The sequence below is a fragment of the Phalacrocorax carbo genome, chromosome 25, assembly GCF_963921805.1.
Source record: "Phalacrocorax carbo chromosome 25, bPhaCar2.1, whole genome shotgun sequence".
In the NCBI taxonomy this organism is placed as follows: Eukaryota; Metazoa; Chordata; class Aves; order Suliformes; family Phalacrocoracidae; genus Phalacrocorax; species Phalacrocorax carbo.
This window is the reverse complement of record NC_087537.1, coordinates 2,767,930-2,790,634: the sequence shown is the minus strand read 5'-3', so window position 1 is coordinate 2,790,634 and position 22,705 is coordinate 2,767,930. Positions and strand designations below refer to the sequence as shown.

The window sequence follows — 22,705 nt, the reverse complement described above, 5'->3', positions numbered from 1 at the left end:
CATAATTCTTATAATGCCGTGCATCTCCTGCAGGATTAAAGTGGATAACTGCAATTGCCTCTAGAAACTCCCCTGAAACACTTGATGAAATCTCAACTATTTTTTTTTCCACTCTTACCTTTTTAGCTGCAGGAAATGAAAAGGAGAGCCCTGTAAACTTTCAGAGTGGATCACAGAGAGCGATCTATAAACATCAAGAATATAATGTTACCGACAAGCAGTAAAACTAACATTAGGGTGATTTACTCTAGAGCTGCTTACATATTGCTCTTCCTGATCCACTTTGAGAGTTTATGGTTAGGCTTTCTTTTTCATTTCCTGGTGCTATAAACATAGTGGCTGGCTCTGAAAGGGGCTCTGCCTGGTTTGCAGAAGTGACCCTGGTTCTACTATAACTTATCCAGCAGCTGATCTGTGCTGACATCCCGCTAAGTAAATACCGTATTAGAGCTAATCGCATACTCATGGAGCTAATCTGCGCTTAAAAATGACAGAGGGATGCGGCCGATATTTGCGCAAGTCCTGGGAGCGGTATGTTTTTCTTGCTTGTTCCCTTTCGCTGTGGAAATACAGCCTGTACGCAGCTTCTCTTGCTGACCCGTTTCTACTGTGCTGTTTTTATGCTGGTTTGTATATAATAAATTGTCCCCTTAGCCTCATCCGTCCTTAAGCAGTAAGCTCCTCGGAGCAAGATAGATCCTTTGTGCTTAGATATATGTACTTGGGTGCTTTCTGTGTAATTTGTAAGTGGTGTAAGCCTCAGCATTGTTAGGCTTGTCATAAGCTGGTACTGTGTCTTAGATGTAGGGTTGAAACTGCCTAGAGACGTACTGAAAATGAAACTTAGCCTGAGGATTACAGGATTGGCCTGGGATTTCAAAAGCTTCACTCAGCTACTCTGGCAAAGCCTTTGTGTTATCCCAGGCAGGCTGTCTAGGGCTAAATTGCTAACAGCAAACTGGAGAGTAATGGGTGTTTTGGCCTGACACCTCTGTGCTCCTGGAGCTCCCAAAACCGCTGCTGGATGTAGGTGTGGGTTTGAGCGCGATGATGCGAATTAGTGTTACTGCCCATGTGCTGAGATGTGGCGACTGTGCATCCCCACGTCGGAGGGGTTGTGCTTGGATGCCTCTATCTCAGTGCTGTATTCAGGCTTTAAGCTCTGTTTCTCGGCTATGAAGTGGTGGCTGCGGGTATGAGGCACAGCTGGCTCAGACGGGGTCCCCATGGGTCAGGAGCCCTGGTAGGAGGAAAGGCAGGGAGACGGAGGAATGAGCTAGTGAGAACCCAGAGGAGCCTGTGTTTGGCTGGAATGTGCTCGCTGGTAGTGAGTGCTCCCATGGAAACTGGTGCTTTCAGCTGCATAAATCCAGAAAGCCGAACCGGACCGTTATGGAGACAGGTGTTATGATCTGGATTCGCTCCTTCCCAGGCTGCTGTGGACAGAGTTGGGTCTCCCCCGTCCTGTCCCTTTGTCACTCTGAAGAGGAGGGGGGAAGAAGGTCCTGTTCCTGGGGGATGCCCAAGCATCAGCCTTGCTCCCCTCCGTGTCCTTTCATATGCTCTTCACTCTAAAGAGCTCCTTCCCCCCAAACCCCCCAAGCTCTCATCTGTCTTTGAGCGTGTCATGAGCAGGCAACAAAAATAAATGAAGGCCCATGATTTTAACTGAAAAAGATATTAATTTCTCTTGTGGCATTTTGATCTTGAGATGTGCTTGCAGGTGGAGGGGCTGTTTTTAAGGAGCTGTGCAGATTCCTGGAGTGTGCTAAACAGTGCTGGCAGCTGAAGCATAAGGAGCTGGAAGCCTTGCGAGCAGGATATTAAACTGACATTAGTGTCACAGTATGGGGCGTGAGTTAAAGGTTGGAGAGGCCTGTGGATGTACAATGCCATAGGTTTGAAGCCAATCTTTTCTCTGCTAGGGGAAGGTAGCAGTAATGCCGCCGAAGTACGAGGATGATATTCTCCTACACAGAGCTGGTGTGATCCGAACGGTTTTGTTTTCTATGATATTTTTTGTGAGGTTTCTGTAAAGACCATAAATATTATGCAAATAGAAGACACTTAATCCTTTTATCTTCCGGTTCTGGTTATCTTCTGTTTAAATTTCTGTGTATAGATGTGGTTTCAAGGTGCGAGAACAATATATCTACTCTTGTCTAGCTGCCTCTGTTGAGCAAGCGCGGGGTGGGGGACTTCAGCAATACCCTTGCAGGAGAACCCATGTGGTGGTTCACCTGCACGTGGGCTGGCGCACAACCAATCCCTTGTTCAGCGCTTGTCCTTGACAAAGATCATCCTTGTGAAAACCACGGGTTAGGGTTTCCTTGAAGTGTCCGTGGGTATCTTGGACTGGTTTTAAAAGTGCTTTGGATCCTCCTCTGAATGGGATAACCACTTCTTCTGTGTCCTTGCTTAATGCCAAAAGCCTTTCACAGCACTAGATTTTTAGGGTTTGGGGCAGCAGAGAGGGAGGTGGTGTTGCACTTTAGTCCATGTTTCACCTTCCTCCTCCTTTTTTCTGGAGGGTGGTTTCTTTGCAGTTGCTTATTTGCCATTGCAGCTAAGGAGAAGCTGTGTAATTGCATGCAATATTTAGATCCTCTTCTGTCCGCAATCAGTTCAACGTCTTAACTTCTTCAAATGAAGTCTTCAGACTGATTTGTGGCTCTAGATCAGACCGCTTGGTGTGGTGCTTCAGGGGCTTCCACGTTTCTTACCCAAGGACGAGTTAGTTTTAACCTGTAATTCTCTCTTTCCCAGATGCTGAGGATTACCTGGCGGATGGACTGCAGAATGAAAACTTGAGTGCTAAAGCAAGGGAGCAGAGAGATGCAATTCTCTTTGACTTCCAGCAAGTCAAAGCCAGGTTTGTGTTGTCTGCATTATTTACTAATGAAAGCGCTTTAGAATAGCATCACGCCTTGGGGTACCACACGCTGTATGCGACTAGTTGGGCCATGCTTTGAAAGTTAATGGACATTCAGGGCTTGGTATAACGTGTGAGTGCACCGTACGCTGGTTTGTGCGCTCTCCTATCTGACCAGTGGTGTGGCTGTCGGCAAAGTTGTCATTATTTCTGTTTGGAATTTGTTTTATGTTTCAAAGTTTAAGAAAAAAAGAAATCATGCTTGGGCTGTGTCTGTGCAGCCCTTTGCATCTGGGCCTCTGATCCTGCCCTGTTCTTCCTTCTCCCTCGTGCTAGAGAGGAATTTGTGGAAAAATATGCGTCGCTTGGTACTTAGGCTTGTGGGTAAATCAATACGGTGAGCAAAGATGCGTGCTGCTGGCTTGTGCTGAAAGTGCCTATTTCACAAGTGGCTCCTGAAGTCAAATATATGTTGCCTGGACTTGATACAGCAAAAGGGAATGGAGAGGGCTTCTTGACTTAAACCTCAGGTCTGACCTGGGTTCTGAAGTCCTGTGTCCTCAGGGCTGTTCAAGTCCTGCGTGAGAACGTGAGCTGCATCATTTGGGTGAGTGGGTGAAGCAAACAAAGGCTGTTCTGTTGTGCTAGGGGAAAATTAAGGCACACAAACAGAAAACAGGTTGCCGGAGGCTTAAATAGAAACTTCAGCTTCAGCTGCATCATATTTCTAGCTAGAAACATGATCCAGAGCTTGCTGTTAATGCTCTAGTTATAGATATGAGTTGTGTCACCTGAAGTTAAGACCTGACAATAAAACTTAGGGTGGCTGACGGATCTAAGCATCCAGTTTAAATAAAACTGCTGTCGAGTCCCTGAGAAGTGGAGAATTTTATCCTTTGGAAGGGCACAGCCAGACTCTATTCCCTGCAGTCCCACTGAAGAACTTTGCAAGATGCCCTGCTGTATCTTAATCGATCTTTCCTGCTGGCTAATTAAGCATCAGTTTTACTCAGCAACACGGGACTGTGTAATTATCAGCCTGGGTTGCCCTGAATAATTGAAACAAGCTGAATGCAGAAGATGGAAGCCTTTGGAAAATGGGGCCGTAGCATATCTAATGGAGGAATGATGTGTGTGTATGTGTAGCAGTGTCCTGTAATATTGCAGAAGAAAGGGCTTGATTACACGTTTATAACAGATTGGTGCGTTTTCTCTGAAAAATTCCCACTCATCAGCAGGTATTGATCTTGGATGGAAAGGTTTAAACAAACAGAAATCTGAAGCTGAAGTATTCAGACATCAGGTCAAGCTTTTTGTCAACCGTCCTGAGAACGTGCAACTTGGAAAGTGACAACTCTTTATCTTCATACAACGCAACTCTAGGTCTGTTTTTAATGAATTAAAAACAAATAGCTTGGAACTTGATAAATGTGTGAGGCACTTGGCCAACTTGGAAGCACTGGGCTGTTCTTGCTTCCTGAAGTACGTTGTCTGTCACTGCGTGCTGTTAGATTTGTGAACAGTGCTTGAGCGGCGCGGGAAGATGCTGCTACGTCTGTCCCGTGGGCGTCTGGCTTCCCAGAGGCTGTGTGTGGTTTTAGTGATTTGCTCGAGAAGGAGCAGCCTCGGGGCAAACACTGATGCTGTAGCGCAGAACTCAACCTCGGCTCTTTCTCAGCCTACGAGCACAACTTGGGATAAAGCTTTTAGAACAAAGTAATCTCAAAAAAGCAGGAGATTTGGTGAAGCAGCCTTTGCATCAGGAGGAGAGGTGATGTGCAGATTCTCCCTGGAGGCTCAGGTTCAGATGTGGGCCTCAGGCGTGTTGCTTATTGAAATAAATTGCAGGCCCTTCTGGAAGGGAAAGCGAGACCCTTGAGCAAAGACAACAGGGCGCTGCCGACTTCCTACTTGTGTTTTATTGCTCGGTGGTATTCGGAAAGGGTGAGAAGAACAGAGTATACAGATGTCCTTGTTCTGACCTGAGCCATTAATGCAATGATTTGTGGTGGGAGATTACTGTAACGATGACTATCTTTTTATTTGAAAGGAACTAAGCAGGTCTTGCTCTTGGGGATGAGGCGCGGGTTTGTCTCTTCGGGGAGCTTCCTGTGGCTTTTGCGGCGGGGGTTCAGGAAATCATCAGCCGTCGTCTTCAGGAAGCGCCTGCCTCCCCCGCGCAGCCCCGCTCGCTGCATTTCACCTCTGCAGGGTGAAGCACAACGGGGCGTGTAGGGTTTCATTATTTGGGTTCATAATGGACATAAGTGAACTGCTCAACTACTGGGGAGAGACACATGTGTCTCTGAAAGGGAAGAGCTTCATCTAGTATGATTATCCCGAGCCAGCCTCAATAACTGTTCCTGTAACTTGGCCATCAGGTCTTTATATCGCTGCTCTCCCCATGGCCTCATAACGTTCCCCCACCAGGAGGTTTGCTGATGACTATAATGTGAACAAGTGGTTGGGCTTTATGTCTCCACGTGCTACCTGTGAGGATATATTGTTCCTGTCTCGCCGCAAGAAGTGCGGTAGGTAGGGAGTGGATTGTGTTTGCAGGTTATAATTTTTTCCGAGGCGGTCTGGGGTATCTTTGCTCGAGGAGCCATGTCGGAGGCGATGCAGGCGGTGGCTGTGGGGAGGCTGTCACCACACGGCTGAGTTATGAGTCCCTGTACTGTCTTACTTTCAGAATTCATTTGGTTATTTAAAGTGCACTGTTGTGTCGAAAGAGTTCTCTCTTCCTTATCGTCTCCTCCCTACTCACTCAGATCCCATCCCACTTTCTAATATCTTATATGTAAATCCTGGCCTGGCAATTTTTTTCCTGATCACCTCTTTGGTTTTGTAGATAATCTCTCTTTCAATTGCTTTCCCCGATTGCTTTGCGTGACACCGAGGAAAACAAGCCACAGAACACAAGTGGAGGCTTGGTCCCCAGGAACTACCCGTGTGGGGGATGAGGGTCTCGCAGCCAATAGCACGTACAGTTACCTGCACTCTGCCCGTAGGCTGAGGGCTCTGCTCTAGTCCTGAACACAAAACCAAAGTGTTTGTCACAGATAAAAACTGCTTAAAAAGCAGCTTTGGTTTGGGGGAGGGTAGGTGGAGGATGTGGTGCTGTGGCAGAGTTTTGCTTGTCTTCCAGAAGCCCCAAAGGTTGTCAGTTGCTTCTGTTTTAGGTCTGTTGGTGCCAAGGGTTTGTTTCAAGCTGTTCCTTGGGAACGGCGCTGCTGTTTCTTGTGTCCTAACAAAGCCGGCTGCAGAGCTAGCAGCAGATGTCCGACACCTGGGATGAATCGGATACATGACTCCACTCAGGAACACAAGCCCATTCTTGTCCTTTGGCAAGAGCAGTAACAAAAAAAGAAGTCTTCTTGCTGTTAAATGACCTCACCTCAGCATTTCGACATTTCTAGAGCGGTTACAATGGCAGGGGGTGAGGTGGGGAGAATGGGATTTATTTAAAAATATGGAGATAAATAGTTCCTCCATCTCCTTGGAGTCAGCCAGTCACTTAAACTCCCTGTAGGAAGGCAAGTTTGCATTGATGGAAACAAATTCTTAGTATTTTTTTTTCCCCCTGAGGCGAAATGTAATAGTGCTAAAAGGACGGCAAGGCAGACCTGTTGTATATCAAAGCAGAAATGAAGAGAAAGGGGCTTAATTAATGTTGAGTTTCTTGCATACACCCACTAGGAAATCCAAAATAGACACTGAAACTCTACCTTTAATTTGCTCTGCTGTGACTAAAACACTGACATGAACCTGAGGCCCGATCCTGCTGCTCATAACTAATACACAGGACCATTTTTCACCATTACCACCAGCAGCAGGAGCTCCAGCATGGACCAGGCTCTTCACCTCTGGATAACAAGCCCCCAAACCTCATTTTACTGCCTTGTTGTCTAATCCTCCTTAAAGTTTATGGAATATTCCCAAAGCTGCTACCGTGCTATCGGCGAGGAAAGGTCCGCATGTGGTCTTTTAACTCTGCGGTGAAACTTCCCGCGTATCGGAGACCTCCGCGTGATGTCCTGGCCTGCTGAAGAGAGCACGCAGGAGCCGAGGTCTTTCCTGGAGCTCCGCAGTCACCACAGGGCCCCGCTGGTATTTGGGTGCAGTGGCTGGCAGCGCATTTGGCTTCCCAGCCTGGACTGCAGACGGGTGCTCGCCGCCTGGTCGGGCGATTCAGGTCTCCGATGTAAGTCTGAGATGAGGTTTAAATGTCTAATTGTGTAGTGAAACACAATAGCTGTCCTGCGTCCTCAACCAGAGGCTGGGCTTTGCCACCGTGAGCCTTGCTCGTAACACTGAGGTTCAGAAAAATAAATACAGCCTCTGAGCTTAGAAATTGCTCGCCCTTGGTGCAGAAATGCAGGATACTGAGGGGGTCTGAGATGCTCCCAGTGCCTGGGTATATGTTTCCATACTCTGTTTCTATCTGAGCTGCAGAAATACCAAAGTCTGCTCCCCAAAAACATACAAAACCATCAGCTAGTTCATCCTGGCTGCTTTGCCACGCCTGGCCCCGACAGCGTTACTGTCAGTAAGAAATCCTGCACTTGCTGCTGGAGCTGGAACAGGATGGTTTGACCCCAAATGGAAGCGTAAGGGTAAAGACAACACAGTGACCGCCTCTGGTTTAGGCGTCCTTGGGCTTGTGCTACAAATCTCTCCAAGCTGTTGTACCACATGGTTAATACATGCAGTCACAAACCAGTAAGCTACTGGATTTATTGGTTTACGGGTATAGCTGAACTGTGGATGCTTCAACACCAGGAGAGCTTCACCAAATTATCGGATTGAACTCGACCCTTTCTGCGGCAAGGTATTACTGTAGGATTGTAAAAGATTCGCTAATAGAAAGATGATTTTGGCTGTATCTAAAGCAGTGTGTTTGGCCTGGTCTAATAAACTTCTAGCCACGTTAATGATGTCTATTACTTCAATTTTCAACCTTATTTTAAAGTTTTAAGATTGAAATTAAAGAAAATGCAATTTCAGGGTAATTTTGCTTCATTAGTGTAAATGGACTGCCTGTAATTCCTACCAATATTAAACTCATTATGCTGAATAACGTGTGATATCAAGATAAAAAGGAATTTAAGAATGTAACCTGATGGGCAGATAATTGAGCTCAGCACATTAATGCCAGGGCTGGACTATGGCCCCACCACATTGTCCTTAATTAGGCAAAGTGCTGTTCTCCTCCTTCACGTTCTTCAGAGGGCTGAAATTTATTTGCTCAGCAAGGAAACGATCTTGCTGAGCAGGATTTCATTCACGCTTACTTTGGCCATTAAATACAGATTTGTTCTGCAAAAAAAACCTAAAAGCAAGTCCCTGTCACTTCAGAAGTACTTAGCGGGTTTTGCACTTGCCTTTTTCCTTCCTAAAAAGGAGCACCTCAGGTTGGGTCCCCCCGCACCCCGCGTCGTGCAGGGGAGATGTGGCCCTGCTCAGGGCGGGGGGAGCACTGGTTTGGGGACACGTAAGTGTGCGCCGCACCAGCTGGCGTTCACGGAGATGCCAAGCCTCCCGCCACCGGGCACCAGCACGTCTGTGCCTGGGTGTGCGAGAGCACGGGCGCTCCTTGAGCTTTCAACAGTCAGGTTGAACAGTGGCTGTGGCGATTATCTCTTTTTTTTTAAAGGCCGGTAAAGTTTCTGTTAGCGTGTCCCCAATTTATCCTGTAATCTTAGGGGATTTCTTTTTGTGTTTTGTTTTCCCCTCCTTTTGGGGAGTGTTGAGGAAGGACTTCTGTGTTAATATACGGTGTGGCAGGGGTGCAAATTCAATTCAGCCGTTACCATATTCTACCTGCTTTTATACCTGGGGTGAATGTGGCCATTCGCTCTGCCAGTAATGCAGTTTGGTGCCTTCTGGGTTAGACTTGTTTCAGTAATTTGCATCATTTTCCATCCCAGCTGATAAAATTACCCCTGTTTCCCCATCCATTTCCTTGTGAATGCATTGTTAATCTGAAACCTGAGGACTGTAAATGATTGAAATTGTGTAACCAGAGTCTTTGCATAGCTGCTGCTGCTCCTTCTGTAACGTTTAACAGAGGAATGCATTTCAAGTGGTTTGTAACCGACGTTGCTAATGGTGAGCTCCCCAATCCCATTTTCATCTTTTTTTTTCCTGCTTGAAATCTTGTACAGCATTGATTTTTTTTTTCAGAATTTTTTTGCAAACATTAAAAACCCATGAATCCTGTGCACCAAACAAATTAGGCTGTCTTGAAATATCTAATTCAATAACATCTGCGGTGATATTAGTGTTCTTAATTGGACAGGAAAATACAGGAAATTTGATTGAAACCTGACTTTATTTTATGGTTCCTGCTGAAATTGAGTCTGGGAGGAAAGTGGGGTTTAGACTTCTATAGGCTTTAGAGCTGCAAAGAGACCATTATCACCATCAAGTCTGACCCCCTGCGTCATACCGTAAGGCTTCAGAGAGCAGTTTTTGCCCCTAGCCCCAAGCGGGGCCGGTTTGACTCCTTCAGCTCTGGGATTTGCTGCAGGCGGTGGATGCTGGTCAGCAAACTCAAGCTGCGGATGGGAGGAGGAAATGTGTTAATCGTGTATTTTACTGGATTTCTGTGCATCGATGGGATTTGTGAAGCCTCCCTTGCAACAGAGGGCTAGAGGCCTGGGGTAGATCTGCTGCTTGGGTTTTGTGTAAAGGTTGGAAATGGAGGCGTAAAACCAAATTGTTTTGGTGCTCCGAGAAAAGGCAAGTCTTGCGCTCATACCCAAGGGCAAATCTAGACCCAGCCTGGCAGGAATAACACTGGCCCAGGGGGAATTTCAGCCTTGCATATTCTAGGGCTTAATCTGCCCATCCTTTTGGAACAAGAAGGGATATTTTTGGGTTTCCCTGGCTTAAATGCTGCTGTTGTAGGAGTGTTGAAGTAACAACTTTGCTGGTAGTCCTGCATCTGCAAGGAATGGAGTCCTTGGCCAGGCCTGGCAGCATCACTGTCCTCAGGTGACTGCTTTTGAGTAAAAGAGCTATGAAAAGCAAACTCTATTTTGTTGAAAGCAAATCCGTCATAGAGGACAGCGAGGAAGGATAGGATTTGGAGAACCTATTTTCAAACCGCACACGAGCGTAACTGATGATCTTGGGCTTACTTCCAATCTTGCTCCTGTTACAAGCCAGTGCAAGGATGAAATCTGTGATCAAGGTCCTGATGTGTCCTAGGAGCATCTTTTACTTCTGAAGACCAAGTCCTGGCTCCGTGGCAGGCGGCCGAAGGCTCTGGTCCTTACAGATCAGCCACTGAGAAATGTTAGATCTGGCTCAAGGCTGTAAGGACAGCGGGTTCCTGTTGGGAACGAGGCTTTCTGGCAAACCTGCCTGCTCTGTGACTCAGTTTCCCTTTCCAACATGATAACAGAACTTTCTTCTACCCTTTCTCACCGTAATTCCCCTTCTGAGCTCTGTTTACACAGTCGAGCTGCAATTTAGAGTTGCTGCTAGGAGGCTGATGAATTAGAACTGGCATCTGTATGTTTTTAGGAGCGCAGAACGTAAACATTTGCCGAAAAGCGAGCCCCTCTGATGTTTGCTTGTTGAGTGCGCACCCTGAAAGGCTACGTACGATCCTGAGAAACGGTCTGTGTTTTCAACAGAACAAATCTGTGCCTTCTCCCTGTCCGGCCCTAAATAGGCACCGATGAGGTGAGGGAGGTGGGTGGCTCGATGCGGACCGTGGCGGGGAAGTACTTATAGGATGTCTGTTATTAAAGTATTGGCAGTGCAACACTCGCTCTTTGGCTCTGTAATGAAAATCAGATATTTTGGGGTTAGTTCCTCACTTTATGGCATCAAAATTCTCAATAGATTCCTTTGTGAGCTTGTTTTGCTGAAGCCAGTTAATCATTTGACAAGAGTTTTCCCTCCATCTCCCTCCACTTTCTTAAGGTCTGATGTAAGTTGGACCTCCCTATTTGGCTGGAAACTCTTTGCTATACTTGGCCTTTACTGGTTCTCTTCTTGGGGGGGGGAGTGCACCCACAGCTGGTACGCAGGAGATTTTTTTTTTAAATAAAGTGCTTAAAAGGAACAGTTAAGCCATGACCAAATATATCACCTATTCCCAAACTTTCTGGTTAAGAAAATGAATGAGAAGCTTTTACTCTTGGTTTTTGTGAGATCTAAAAATTGCTGATTAAGGATGAAAATATCAAACTGGACCCCGAGGCCCAAAACCTCCAAAATAAAGATGCTGTTGAATAAGGATTAGGCCTCTGGTTTCTAAGTTACGCTTGTCTGGCTCAAGTGGGGATGTGTATGGAGCAACTACAACTTCTTGAAATATTTGCTGTGAGAAGTCACTGGACTATAACTTCCAGGGTAAATCTCCAGCAAAGCTAAAGACAAAACATTGTGTAACTGCCTGTTACCCCCAGACGGGGCGTGTTAAAGGCGTAACACGCTTGTCAGTTAGTTCTGTCTTAATTGGGAGCAAAACTCAGAACTGGCCTCAAGCTCTGTGCTTTGGAGAATGGCCCAAGATGACTAACCTCCCCCTGCTAGCGGGGTTCCTCCTCCTCTGCTGCGCAGAAACATGCTTTATTCTCAATCTATAAGCGTGAACGTGGCTTATGGCTATAGACAGATTTGAAGCAGCTTTATTTGCTACATAGGCTGTTGCAGCAAAATGGGTGATTTGCCCAAATAATTGCATTTTGTGGGTAACGCAGGAATAAAAGAATATTCTGGCCACCTCTGAAAACTGGGGAAAATACAATTTGCTGAGTCGCTAAGGCTGAAGTTACCTGCAGGAAGGAGTGGGGGAAACACAGATGCTGAAAGTCATCGCTCCCCCCCACCCTCTCTTAAACATGCACAAAGCATCAGGGGAAGGAAAGGAATCCTGTAAGTGAACATCCTGAACATACCGTGGCATCGTATGTGGGTGCCTTCTGAGCTCTCAAGATGAGTAATTTATTCAAGATTTTCAGGCAGTCAGTGGCAGATGAAGGAATTAGATCATTACTCTTTCATCTTCCATAAGAACAAGACCATCTTCCCCCCATTTCCGATTAAATTTTAAACTAACTTTCATTCTCTGCTTAAGCCTTTCCAGAGTGAAAATGATCAAAGCATGAGATTAAAGAAACATCCTGATCTGATGAGATTAGAATTTTGACTGTTTCCGTATGCTTAAAAAAAAAACACACCAAAAAACACAAAAGCAAAGCGTCTTTTTTGGTATTCCCTCCCCCCCCCTAAATTTGATCAGAGTGGAGCTAACATGGGCTTGCTGGTCCAGTAGGAAATGGAACTCAATTTTACATTTTTTTTAAACCATTTTACTGTATTAAAAATGACAGAGGTTAGAAACAAAGCTCTTATACTTTTATTGAACTGGAATTAGAAGTGACAGAAAATCATTTTGGTCCTAGTGCAGTAAATGTTATCACTAAAACATGTTCAGGGGAGATTAGGACAGTCTCTCAAGCACAAGAGACAAAAGTTCACAAAACAAGAAGTGATTTTTGCCGTCCTTGTCTCGCAGTCGTCGTCTGCTCAGGAGACACAAGTGTTTCAGCTCCCGGGGGGCCGCTGGCCTTGGGGGCTCGGGGGGCTGCAGGCACCTCTCCCCTCGCTGAGCAGAGGTTGAGCCCGGGGAGGGGAGGTTTCTCGAATTAAATGTTGAATGATGTTTGAATTCTCAAAGCAAATATCGAGTAACAGTTCATGCTGATGGGGAACAAAAGGGTGGAGCTGCTCTCGTGGTTCCCCCGACCTCGGACGGGTGGTGCGGCTTCTCCAGGCTTCAGCGATAAGATAGAGCTGCCATACGACGGAGAGGAAAGAGCTCGTCCTAAATATGGGGGACCACTGCCAAGAGCATCCAGGGGCCCAGAGAAACGTGCAGCCCTTTCTCCCTACAAGGCACAGCGATGTGGCTCTTTCCGATACAACACAGCTGTTCCTTATCGCTGAGCCCGTTCTCCCAGGAAAGCTGCTTCTATCTGTGCATGTTTTAAGTTTTTGTTTTGTCCAAAGCAAACAAGTAAATAAATATTATGTCCTTAATCAGAATTCTGTTGTTGTTTTCTAATTAATCTGTGTCAGCAGCTCGAATGTTTGTGTTAAATCATTTTCTTCATGAAAGCTTTTAATGAGGAAACAAATTGATTGGATTTTTACGTACTGGATCCTTGCCACTGCTGCCTACAGACCAACCCTTTGTTACACATCTTGCCTAGGAACGGGTCACTTTGTGGTTTATCCCCAGCCCCTGATCTGTTTCCAAAACTCGCAGGTGCTCTTCCGTTATTAAGACGACTCAGATGTCAGCCCTGGATGCCCTCAAAGCGTGGGAGATGAAGAAATCGTGGAGGATTTCTTTTGGCGTGGGCAGCGTGCGTCCCGCCCTCTGCCACGCCGCTGTAAGGGGGGGCGCGAGACGAGGTCGAGACTCGCAGAATAGAATCACGGATTACTTTGGGTTCAAAGGGACCTTTAAAGGTCTCTAAGGCTGCAAAGCAGAAGGCTACGCAGACCTCTGCGTTTGGAGAAGAGCTGTTCTGACGGAAGGAGTTGGGAGCCTGTGGGGCTTTTCAAGAGGAGGAGATGTGAAGGCGGTGCCTTGGGTAGCAGAGGGTGTCGTGGGGGGCCAGGTAGCATCTGTAGGACTCGCGGTTCCTCTGGAAGCCTCTTGCACAAAATGAGCGTTGACCATTCGCTGGGTTCCTGGCAGCACGTCTGGCATAATTCTCCCATCTGTCACTTACTCATCAGGCTGGAACAAATCATTAAGAAAATAATGTATGCTTACGTCTGTCTTCTTTTTTTCTTTTTGTCTTTGGGTCTTTTAGGTACCACTTGGAATTTCTGCCCCGAGGTGAGTACGAGCCAGGGGAAGGAGGGGTGAGTCCTTACTGGTATGAGCCTGGGGAGGGAAGGGCTGGACGTGTGCGGAGTTTTCTATGCAGAATCAGCAAGGAGAAGAGCTTAAACCGAATAGACAGCTGTGCGTGGCTGGAAAGGGGCAAAGCTGTGGCGAGGGCTATAGTGCTAACCCCGACGCCTGCTCTTTCTGAGCAGAAATCCATTGCTCCTTACCCTTGAGAGCAAATAGTACAAAACTGTGCGGTGCTGACATAAATGTGTTGTCTCGGACAAGCCCAGGAAATTTTTCTGCAAGACTTCTGTCTCCAGAAAAGGCTTAAAGTTCAGAAAGGGCAGTGTATTCCCATGGGCCGTTGACTTGGGAGCAGAGGCTGGTGGGTAACCCTCAGCAAGTTTCCTCCAGCCTCGCTGCTTCGCGCTAACCCAAACTTGAAACTGAATCAACCTCCAGGTGTAGACAAATGGTCAGGCTGTAAATTTTCCAGGACCGTGACCATCTCTTGTTATGTCTGTTAACAAGCTGGGAGATTCTGATTGTGACTTTGATCTTCGTTTCCGCAATAATGCGGGTGATGATTTAAACTTTCCAGGGTGCCTGCAGGTCACGAGCTGCGTCAGTGGGTACTTCTGCATATCTGGGGCCACCGACGGATATGGATTTGCTCGGAGCTGACCGGGAGCTCCTTTGACTCCGTATCGGATCAGTGGAGCTCGGCTCCAATTCCTGATTTGGAGCACTGGGTACAGCCAAGGTGTGCGGTTCGGTGGGTTCGTCCTTTTTCCTTAAATAATGGTTGTGATACGTGAGCACAGACAGAAGGATCTGCCAGTGCTCAAACAAGATGGGAGCTGAGGCCGTAATAAAAATCCTTGTGAGTGTTCCAACTCAGCTAATCCTTCATTTACTCCAGGAATAAATTCCAGTATGTTACCTCCTCGATCAGGGCCCACTTCCAGCACATCCTGTCTGTCTGGCAGCACAGAAATGTCAGAAATGCAGCAGCGTTGCAATTCCCACTAGAACAGTGTTATCACATTTTAATATGAGCCTCGGTGCAGCCTCGGTGCTTCTAATTGCTTTCAAACCATTGTTTTCATGCGTTTGGTTGATGAACCCAGCATCTGGCATCATTTGAGAAAGTACAACAGACAGCTGTGTTCAAAATTAAAAAAAAAAAAAAGAGAGTGAGAAAGGATTAGAACACATAAAAGGGCTCAAAATTAAATTTTTTTTTTTAATTTTGAAAGTTCATACAATTTAAAGGTGGAGGAGGGATGCTTTTGTTCTTTTGAAATATCCTTTATTCTTTTATAGAGTTGGAAGCCTAAGTAACATTGGGAAGATTGGTTTGTAGAGCTGTGTATAAATTTGTAAATGAAGTGCCAACTCGCTTAAATGCCTGCTAGGAATTACCGTACAGGTGTTTGGGTCTTCGGGTATGTAGATACTTCCAAAGGAGTCCCCATGTCATCTCGAACTAATACTGTGAAAAAATGTACTACAGAAACAGGACAGCCTGGGAGTTAAAACACTGGCTCGGGCATCGCCTTGAGAACATCAACTCCGGTCTGTGATACCTCGCCCAGGGGAAGGAAAGGGGGTGATGAGCACTTGGTGCCTGCTGAATGGAAAAAAAGCCAGAGAACTACAATGTGGGGCTTGGTTTTGAAGGAAAAAAAAAAAAACACAACCTGTGTGCCTGGACATATTGGTAAGAGAGCTGCAAAAACCAGCCATAAACTGGCTGCTCAGCTGCATGGCCGGTGCATTTAGGTAACAGGCTGATGTGGCAATGGAAAAGGCTGCTTCTGAGAAGGTTTGGGGTTTCCTCTGTGGTATCTAGTAAACAGCTCTCCTGAAGGGGTTTAAGCCCAACTTGTGACCACATCTGGTAAAGGCAGCTGCACTCCTTGAACTCAGAGCCATGCTGAAATCCTTCTGCAGACCCAAACCTCAGTGATCCCAGCTGTCCCACCCTGTTGGTTTCCAGTATTGGCTGAAGTTAACACAGTTGGTCTTGAGATCTCCCAGCAAGCAGAAATATCTATGAAACAGGAGCGCAGGTCCTGCCTTGAGGATGAGTTGGGTAGGCCAGTGCTATTTCAGAAAACTGGAGCTGAGCAGAAGGTGACACACGGGATGAGTTGCTGTGCCCGACTCATACGCGCCAAGCGGTCCTGTTGACCGTAGCGTGTAGCTGCAAGTTATTTTTGCCTTGTTCCTTCCTCTTTGAACAGAGCTCCAGGGTGACTCATATTTCATTTCGGAGGAGGGCTGGCTGCCTATGTGAGGCATTTTATACACTTAATATATTTTATGCATGCATGCCCTTGCTGTTTTGCAGCAGCCTCCCCTTCGTGGAAAGAGAGTTGGCAAAGAAAATCCGGAGAGGACCTGGGCCAGTTGTAGCCCTCCCCCGAGTTCCTTTCTGCTGTTTCCGTCTCTTCTCCCAATTCACTGCAGGGGAAATGTTCTGCAACAGCTTTGGTTTAGAAGAAACGAATGGTCTGAGGGAGCGGCAACAGGCCGTTCTGGGGTACTGCAGGGGAATCCAGCATTAAATCGGAGGACGGGGAAACGGGAGGAGAGAGATGAGTATTTGGGAAGAGAATGGAGGACAGGGAGCGGTGCAGAAGGAGGGATTAAAGAAGAAGAAGGTGCGTGTGTGGCTAAATAAGAGCTGTGGGTCAGGCTGCAAGTTTGGCTTTGCTGGAATGGGACCTGGCACTAAATTGTGTCACTGGTGTGTTTCAGCTTCTTCATTCCGAGACCCAAAAGACGTGCCAAGATGGGAAAGTATAAAAAGAGAAGATGGCCACTGGTAGAAGCAAATTAGGTTAAATCATTGATGTCTGTGCGGTGTTTAGAGATGCTCAGGAGCACAAGTCACTCCGTGACACACTGGTTGAAGGCACGAACCTTCGGAAATGGAGGAAAGTGCGGCTCTGCTGGGCCTGAGCCTGGGGCTGACAAAGAATTGTCCCTCCGAATCCTCCTGTGGGGTACCTGGGCCTCTGTGCTGGGTGGGTGTCCCCTCAGCACGGCGTCGCGCAGAGAACTCGACATCCGCGTACTGGTTCACACTGAAAAACTCGCAGTGGATGCAGTTGTAGGCAATGACTTCTTACTTTATTTTGAAGAAAACAACCCCAAATAGATGAATAAAACCAGATTTATTTTCACTGGGCTTATGATAACGTTTCTGCTTTCCCATCAAAAATTAATCCCTAATGGTTTTGCCTGAAATGTTGCGTATTTTCTGAAGGGTAGGGTTCCTCAGAATATCCATAAGTAGTCAAAACGTGCTTGTTGTTCCCATTTATTAAATTTAGGAAAACTCAGGCTCAAGAAATGTGCTTAAGACATCAGAGCATCTACAGGTGTGTCCAGGAACTGGGTCCGGATTCACTGCTGCTCCCAGCTCTGCGCCTTAACCCCCCTGAAGCAGGGAGGAATAAATATAAATGTACGGCAGGGAGGGGGGGTAAGGGACAAGCCGGGATAAAACACGACTTAAAAACTGGGAGCCTTCATGTTCCATAAAAGGATTAAGTAAGTAACGGTGTGGAAAGTCTTAGCAGGCCGCTTACCTCGCGGTATATACTATTTAGATGACGTGCGTATCGTTTTACCTCTATCGTCCTTACTTGCCTTGGCTCGGATGCCACGTGCTCCGTGGGTCACCGGTTATTCTTGTATTCTTGGAGGTTGTAGCAGTGCACGAGGGCTGTATATACCCGAGGCATATGTGTAGTTTTCTTTCATTAACTGGCATTATACAAAGGCCCCAAGTGTTAGATTTATGAAGTAGCTTTTCTATATAAAGCCTCAAATCTATTGAATTGAACTGAAGCGGAGCTGGATGGGAGACGGAACTGTGCATTTCCCTAAACCGCTGCTCCCTGGTATTGCATATTTGGTTCATGTAGTTATGACAAGTACAAGTAGCAAATCATTAAAGCAGCAAAACCACCGTCTTTACTGTAAAGATCCCCTTTGAAGCTGAGGCAGAGTGTTCCTGAATTAATGGAGTGCATAGTGATTTTACTAAGTTTTATTTATAAAAAACCCTCTTTGCATTCATGCCAAGAGTCTCCGGCTCGGTGGTAAGCAGGGTTCATGCACAGAAACCTAGTCTAGATTTATGATGTGTTTGAAAACGCAAGGGAAAAAATATGGAATTGACAATATTTGTAACATATTGTTAAAATATCTATTCTATCGCCATGCGTGGAATTCCCTTGCTTTATAAACACGAGTGCCAGCTACAACCCCTGAAATGTCATAACACGTAGAGACAAAAAGAAAACAAGAAAACTTTTGTTGGAATGCCTTCTAAAGTCCAAGATGTGTTTGGGTGGTGTGTGGAACAGAGAGTTAATTAATGAAAAATAAAGTATACACAAAGGCATATGTTCCTTAACTTAACAAAGAAAAGCTTTAATATCAACACTTTTGACAGGTCCCTTTATCAGCGCTGAAGCTTTGCTTCCTGCAGCTCTGAGTGCGCGGGCCTTTGCCTCTGTGTATGTGTTACAATCTGGGCAAACTAATCTGTGTAGAGACAGTATTTTGTGCGTAGAAATCCCTCCTGTTTCAGAGTTTTGCAGACTCTGAGCAGCTGCACAGCTTTGCTTTTCATGGACTTATAAATTATTCCGCTGCCGAAGGTATTGTGCACAAATTTTGGAGGCAAGTAACGATTATAGGAGAAAACAGAACACTCTGCTTGGAAAAATGTCACAGGTAGGAGGCAAGCGTCTGTGCCCTGCGCAGGGCTGTTAGGAGGTGTATTTGCATTTTTACTTACATATAGCCGTAGAAAAATCAAGAGGAATGCGTAGCTTTGAAACGGTTGCTATTGCATTTTTGGGTGGTCACACCGAGCCCCCACCCTTATCACGAAGCTTTAAAATCTTCCATAAAGCCGGGAGCGCCGGCCAAGGGCCGCAGCATCCCTCAGCTGGAGGGTGAAAAGTTGGCAGCGCGCTCGCGTGCGCTGACGTCCGGCCTCGTCCCGAGGTGGGGCCGCGGCGAAGCCTCTCGACCCAGGCGGCTCCAACGAGCGCCCCTGAATGCGCTTCCGAGGCGGTCAGAAACGTGTTCAGCTGGTTGTGAGTGCACAGAAATTATGGGGGAGACGTTCACCCTTGACTGAAACCCATAGTGCTGTAGCACAAGGAAACAGAAAAAGCCTTTTCAGCGTTTCTCGAAAACACTAGGCGCTTCTTACTTTTTGGGTGCGTTTGTTGCATTAAATGAGGGGAGGAGAAAGGAAAAGCCTCCAAGAATAAACATGTCATTCGATTTAAAAAAAATTGCCTTTACTGTTATCAATCTTTACTTGGAGCCAGCAAATGGAGAACTTGCAGAATTTATAAGAGGATTGAAAGACCAGGTAACAGCAACTAGCACTTTGCCTGGGTTATTCTGCAGTTAATGTCAAAACTTTCATGACCTTTATTGAGAAGAATTAGGTTAATGAGGAGGGCTTTTTGAACTCTTTTTAAACCAGCCCATTGATTTAAAACTTCTTAGGAACTTGAGGAAAGTTTCCTGGTTTGGATTACTAGGTGCTTCTTGGAGATCTCTACTTCATTAATCAAAGCGTTCAAGTTCCTGAGTCGCCCACAGTCCTTTGAAACCCATCCGAATTGTAGCACCTTGGGGCAGAGCCTGTGCTCTTTGTTCGCGTTTGGCAGTGTCCCACGCTTGCCTCCCCGGGCAAGTTCTGAGCACACCAGACTCTTACGAATAAAGCAACGTACCATAAAGCAGGTATAAAAATGTCAGTAAAGATGCTAAATATACAGCAGTTTGGGGAGCGCCGGTAAGTTAAATATTAACAAGTTCTATTGCTCTCACTTTGGTCAGTTAATAAAATACTCTAATTATTAGATTGTCTAAATTGCCTGATGTGCAGCTTTGGAGGTAGAGAGCCTTCTGAAATGAACCCTCTGTGTTTCCTGAACTTGTTTGTGTAATAGGAATAGGCTGCAGCTCTCTTTTTATAAAGAAATCTCAGGGGTTATTGTAATGCGCTTAGATGGACGCGCAGCCCCAGCGTTGCTCTGTGCTCGTGCAGGACAGAAGAACGTTTAAGAAGTTGCCCCACTGGGGATAGAGCGCGAGGGCGTTCGCGTACACCATCACCTGGGCTCTCTCACAGTGGGTAATAGACCCTCCTGCTCCACGAAAATAAGGAAAAAGAGTGTAAATTCTCCGTTTCGGCCATTAAGATGTTTTGGAGCCCTTAGGAGGAGGAGTGCCCTGTTGCGCCTCACTGGGGAGCGGGGAGATGGGTGCCCTGTGCACCCACAGCCCTTGCTCTGCAGAGGTGGGGCTGCAGCGCTTGATCCCAACTCCTGGGTCTTCCAAGCCCTCAGCTGGTTCAAATCTGGAGTTTTGACTCTCTTTCCCCACACTGACTTCTGTGTTGCTTTGGTTTGTGGGCTGTAACCCCATCCGAATCATCTACAGAGTAGTAATTCTGCCCTTTAGTCAGATTCTGTCCTGGAACACAACTGTAAAATCATCCTTTACATTATCATAAATGCCTAATGGGCATCTTCTCCCGCCCCCAGAGCGCCTACCGCTCCGCTCTGCCCTCCCGCCTCTGCAGTCACTGTCTGTACTTCTTTTTTCTGAACAGTGAGAATTGCTGCAGATACGGGCAAGACAGCCTCCTTGTGTCTTGTCATTGGAATATGCTCGCTAAACTCCAGCTCCCTCGTGGGTCGGTTCTGTTTATTCCTTGTTCGCTTGGAAGGGTTTCAGCTAAGAAAATATGCTGAACCTACTGACGCTGCAGCGGACATCGCTCGGCACTGCTCGGCCTGTGGTCCCCTCTCTGGTACCAATGGTGCTGACGTCTTTTTTTTTTCAGATCCCAGACTGTATTTGCAGACCTGTTTGTTAATCATTGCGCTGCGCAAGCGTGGGGTCCGGCTTTGCAGACACCGTTCCTAGCAGGGCCGGTACCTCAGAAGACAAACCAAAGTGCAGATTTGGGATCTTCCTCTGCCTCAGTATCGTCAGCCTTTAAATTAAGACCTCTCTTCAAAGAGGCTCACGAGGAATAATTTATTAGCGGACAGAAATACAAACTGTTGGTAGCTTTAGGCTGGTTTAGCTCGCACTGGATGGGCTTTGTATTTCACTGATGTGTTACCGGGTCATAAAAGAAAGAATAAATCTTGTTTACTTGTTTACATCCCGTGGGAATCTTCTGCTGCGCTGGGTTTCAGGCTTGTTCTTAGCAAGACTGCAATGTGCTGTGCTTCCCCTGTCAGGCAGCTGTTCTGTGTAGCTGCTGCCCACTTGAGAGGCAGAATATGCAGTGCCTTTACTGAAAGGGTGCCAAGGATTTGCAAGAGAGGAGCCGGAGGGAGGAAATTAGAGGGGGAGGGAGGGAGAGAGCAAACACACAGCTAGAAAAGGAAGAGAAAACTGGAGAGGAGAGCTCAGCTGGGGATGACACAAGCGGCTGGCAGGGGATTAGAAAATACAGAGTAATGGGAGAGGTGCAGCGTGAGCTCTGCCGCTTCTTCGTGTCTTCATGGGTTTGGGGGGATATCTAGGCCCCCCCCCCAGCCCCAGCAGCTCTTTGTATTAATGAGAAGGAACTTTGCGGTCTCACGGGGCAGCTCTGCCAACGCCGTCTTTCAGGCGAGGCCTGCAAGTTGCAAACATTTTGAATGTGATTTGTTGGGTGGCCTTTTTGGTGTGTGAGTAGGACTTGGGTTTTCTGTTGGTGCTGGCTGGCTTTTTTTCCTTTTTAGAAGTAACCCCATAATCAGTTGTGGGAAGACTTTGGTTTGAATATCTGCATATCAGATTAAAGGTCTCCAAATTAGTAACTTCCAGGTTATTTTCTGTTTTGTATAGTCATGCAGTTTCTTTGCCATGTTCCAGGGAGAGAAAATAATTTAACCCCAACCTGCTCTGAGCTTCTCGGTCTCCTTTGGGTTTATCGTCTCAAAGCGGAGAGTTGTGAAACTTGAATTCCTTCCTGTATAATAAAATACTTGGACGTGTTGTAGGGCTTTGCTTCCCCCCCTGACAACAGGGGGATTCTCAAAGGGTTGTCAGGGATTGGCACAGGCTGCCCAGGGAGGTGGTGGAGTCTGCGTCCCTGGAGGTATTTAAAAGAAGGGTAGACGTGGTGCTTGAGGATATGGTGCAGTGCTGGACTTGGCAGTGCTGGGTTAGCGGTTGGACTCGATGGTCTTAAGGGTCTTTTCCAGCCCCAGCGATCCCGAGGTTCCCAGCCCAGCAGCGGGTTGGGCTGTGCCGGCTGGCAGCGGGGCAGGGCTTCTCCCTGCGCGGGGGTGGCCGCGCATCCCCGGCTGATGCTGCGCGCTGCAGCCCGACCTGCTGGGCACACGGCATCATTGCAGCCCCGCAGCCCGCCCCGAGCAGCCCCAGCGCCGCAGCAGCCACCCTTCTGCGAAAGGGCTTTCCAATTTCTGGTTGGCTTTTAACAAAAGTGGCATTTTTAGTGGACCATTAATTTGCTTTACTAGGTGTAATTAGCAAAAACTGGACACCGAGTGAACAAAATTAGGCTTGGACTGGATTCACTTGTCAGGTGGCCAAGACCTGTTTGGGTCGACATTTCTAAAACAATGATAAATCAGCTCCTCCTGTGTGCGAGGAGGTCCCTCGCTTTGCTTTTGGCCTCAGTGCCGCGAGGTAGACCTGTCCCGCTGATACAAACACAGCATAAGCAGAGACGGGTCCTGCTCCCGCCACGGCCTTGTTTGCCATGTGAGCCAGGGACCAAGTTATTTTCCTTCTGTGCATGGTCTCCATGCCCAAGAATATATTTATCAAGCGGGATAAAGACTTTGAGATGTGTAGATAAAGGCGTTTTTCTTGTAGTTCGTTAATAATACCGCTGTTGTTGGTACAGCCTGGGGAGGGGAGGACGGGCATGTATGTGTGTGACA

At 46.9% G+C, this 22,705-nt stretch overlaps 1 protein-coding gene across 2 annotated transcripts in view; it reads left to right on the top strand.

The window, feature by feature from the left end:
• Window positions 1–2,772: 2,772 nt before the first annotated feature.
• SKAP1 (src kinase associated phosphoprotein 1) overlaps window positions 2,773–22,705 on the top strand; it is a 151,238-nt gene continuing 131,305 nt past the window's right edge. The window contains exons 1-2 of one of the 2 annotated variants that reach the window (XM_064473138.1): window positions 10,493–10,567; window positions 13,720–13,745. In XM_064473138.1, coding sequence (XP_064329208.1) covers window positions 10,563–10,567; window positions 13,720–13,745 — 31 coding nt within the window. In that variant the 5' untranslated portion in view covers window positions 10,493–10,562. Of the gene's footprint in view, window positions 2,873–10,492; window positions 10,568–13,719; window positions 13,746–22,705 lie in introns of those variants that run through there. The other variant, XM_064473137.1, reaches the window with a different exon arrangement.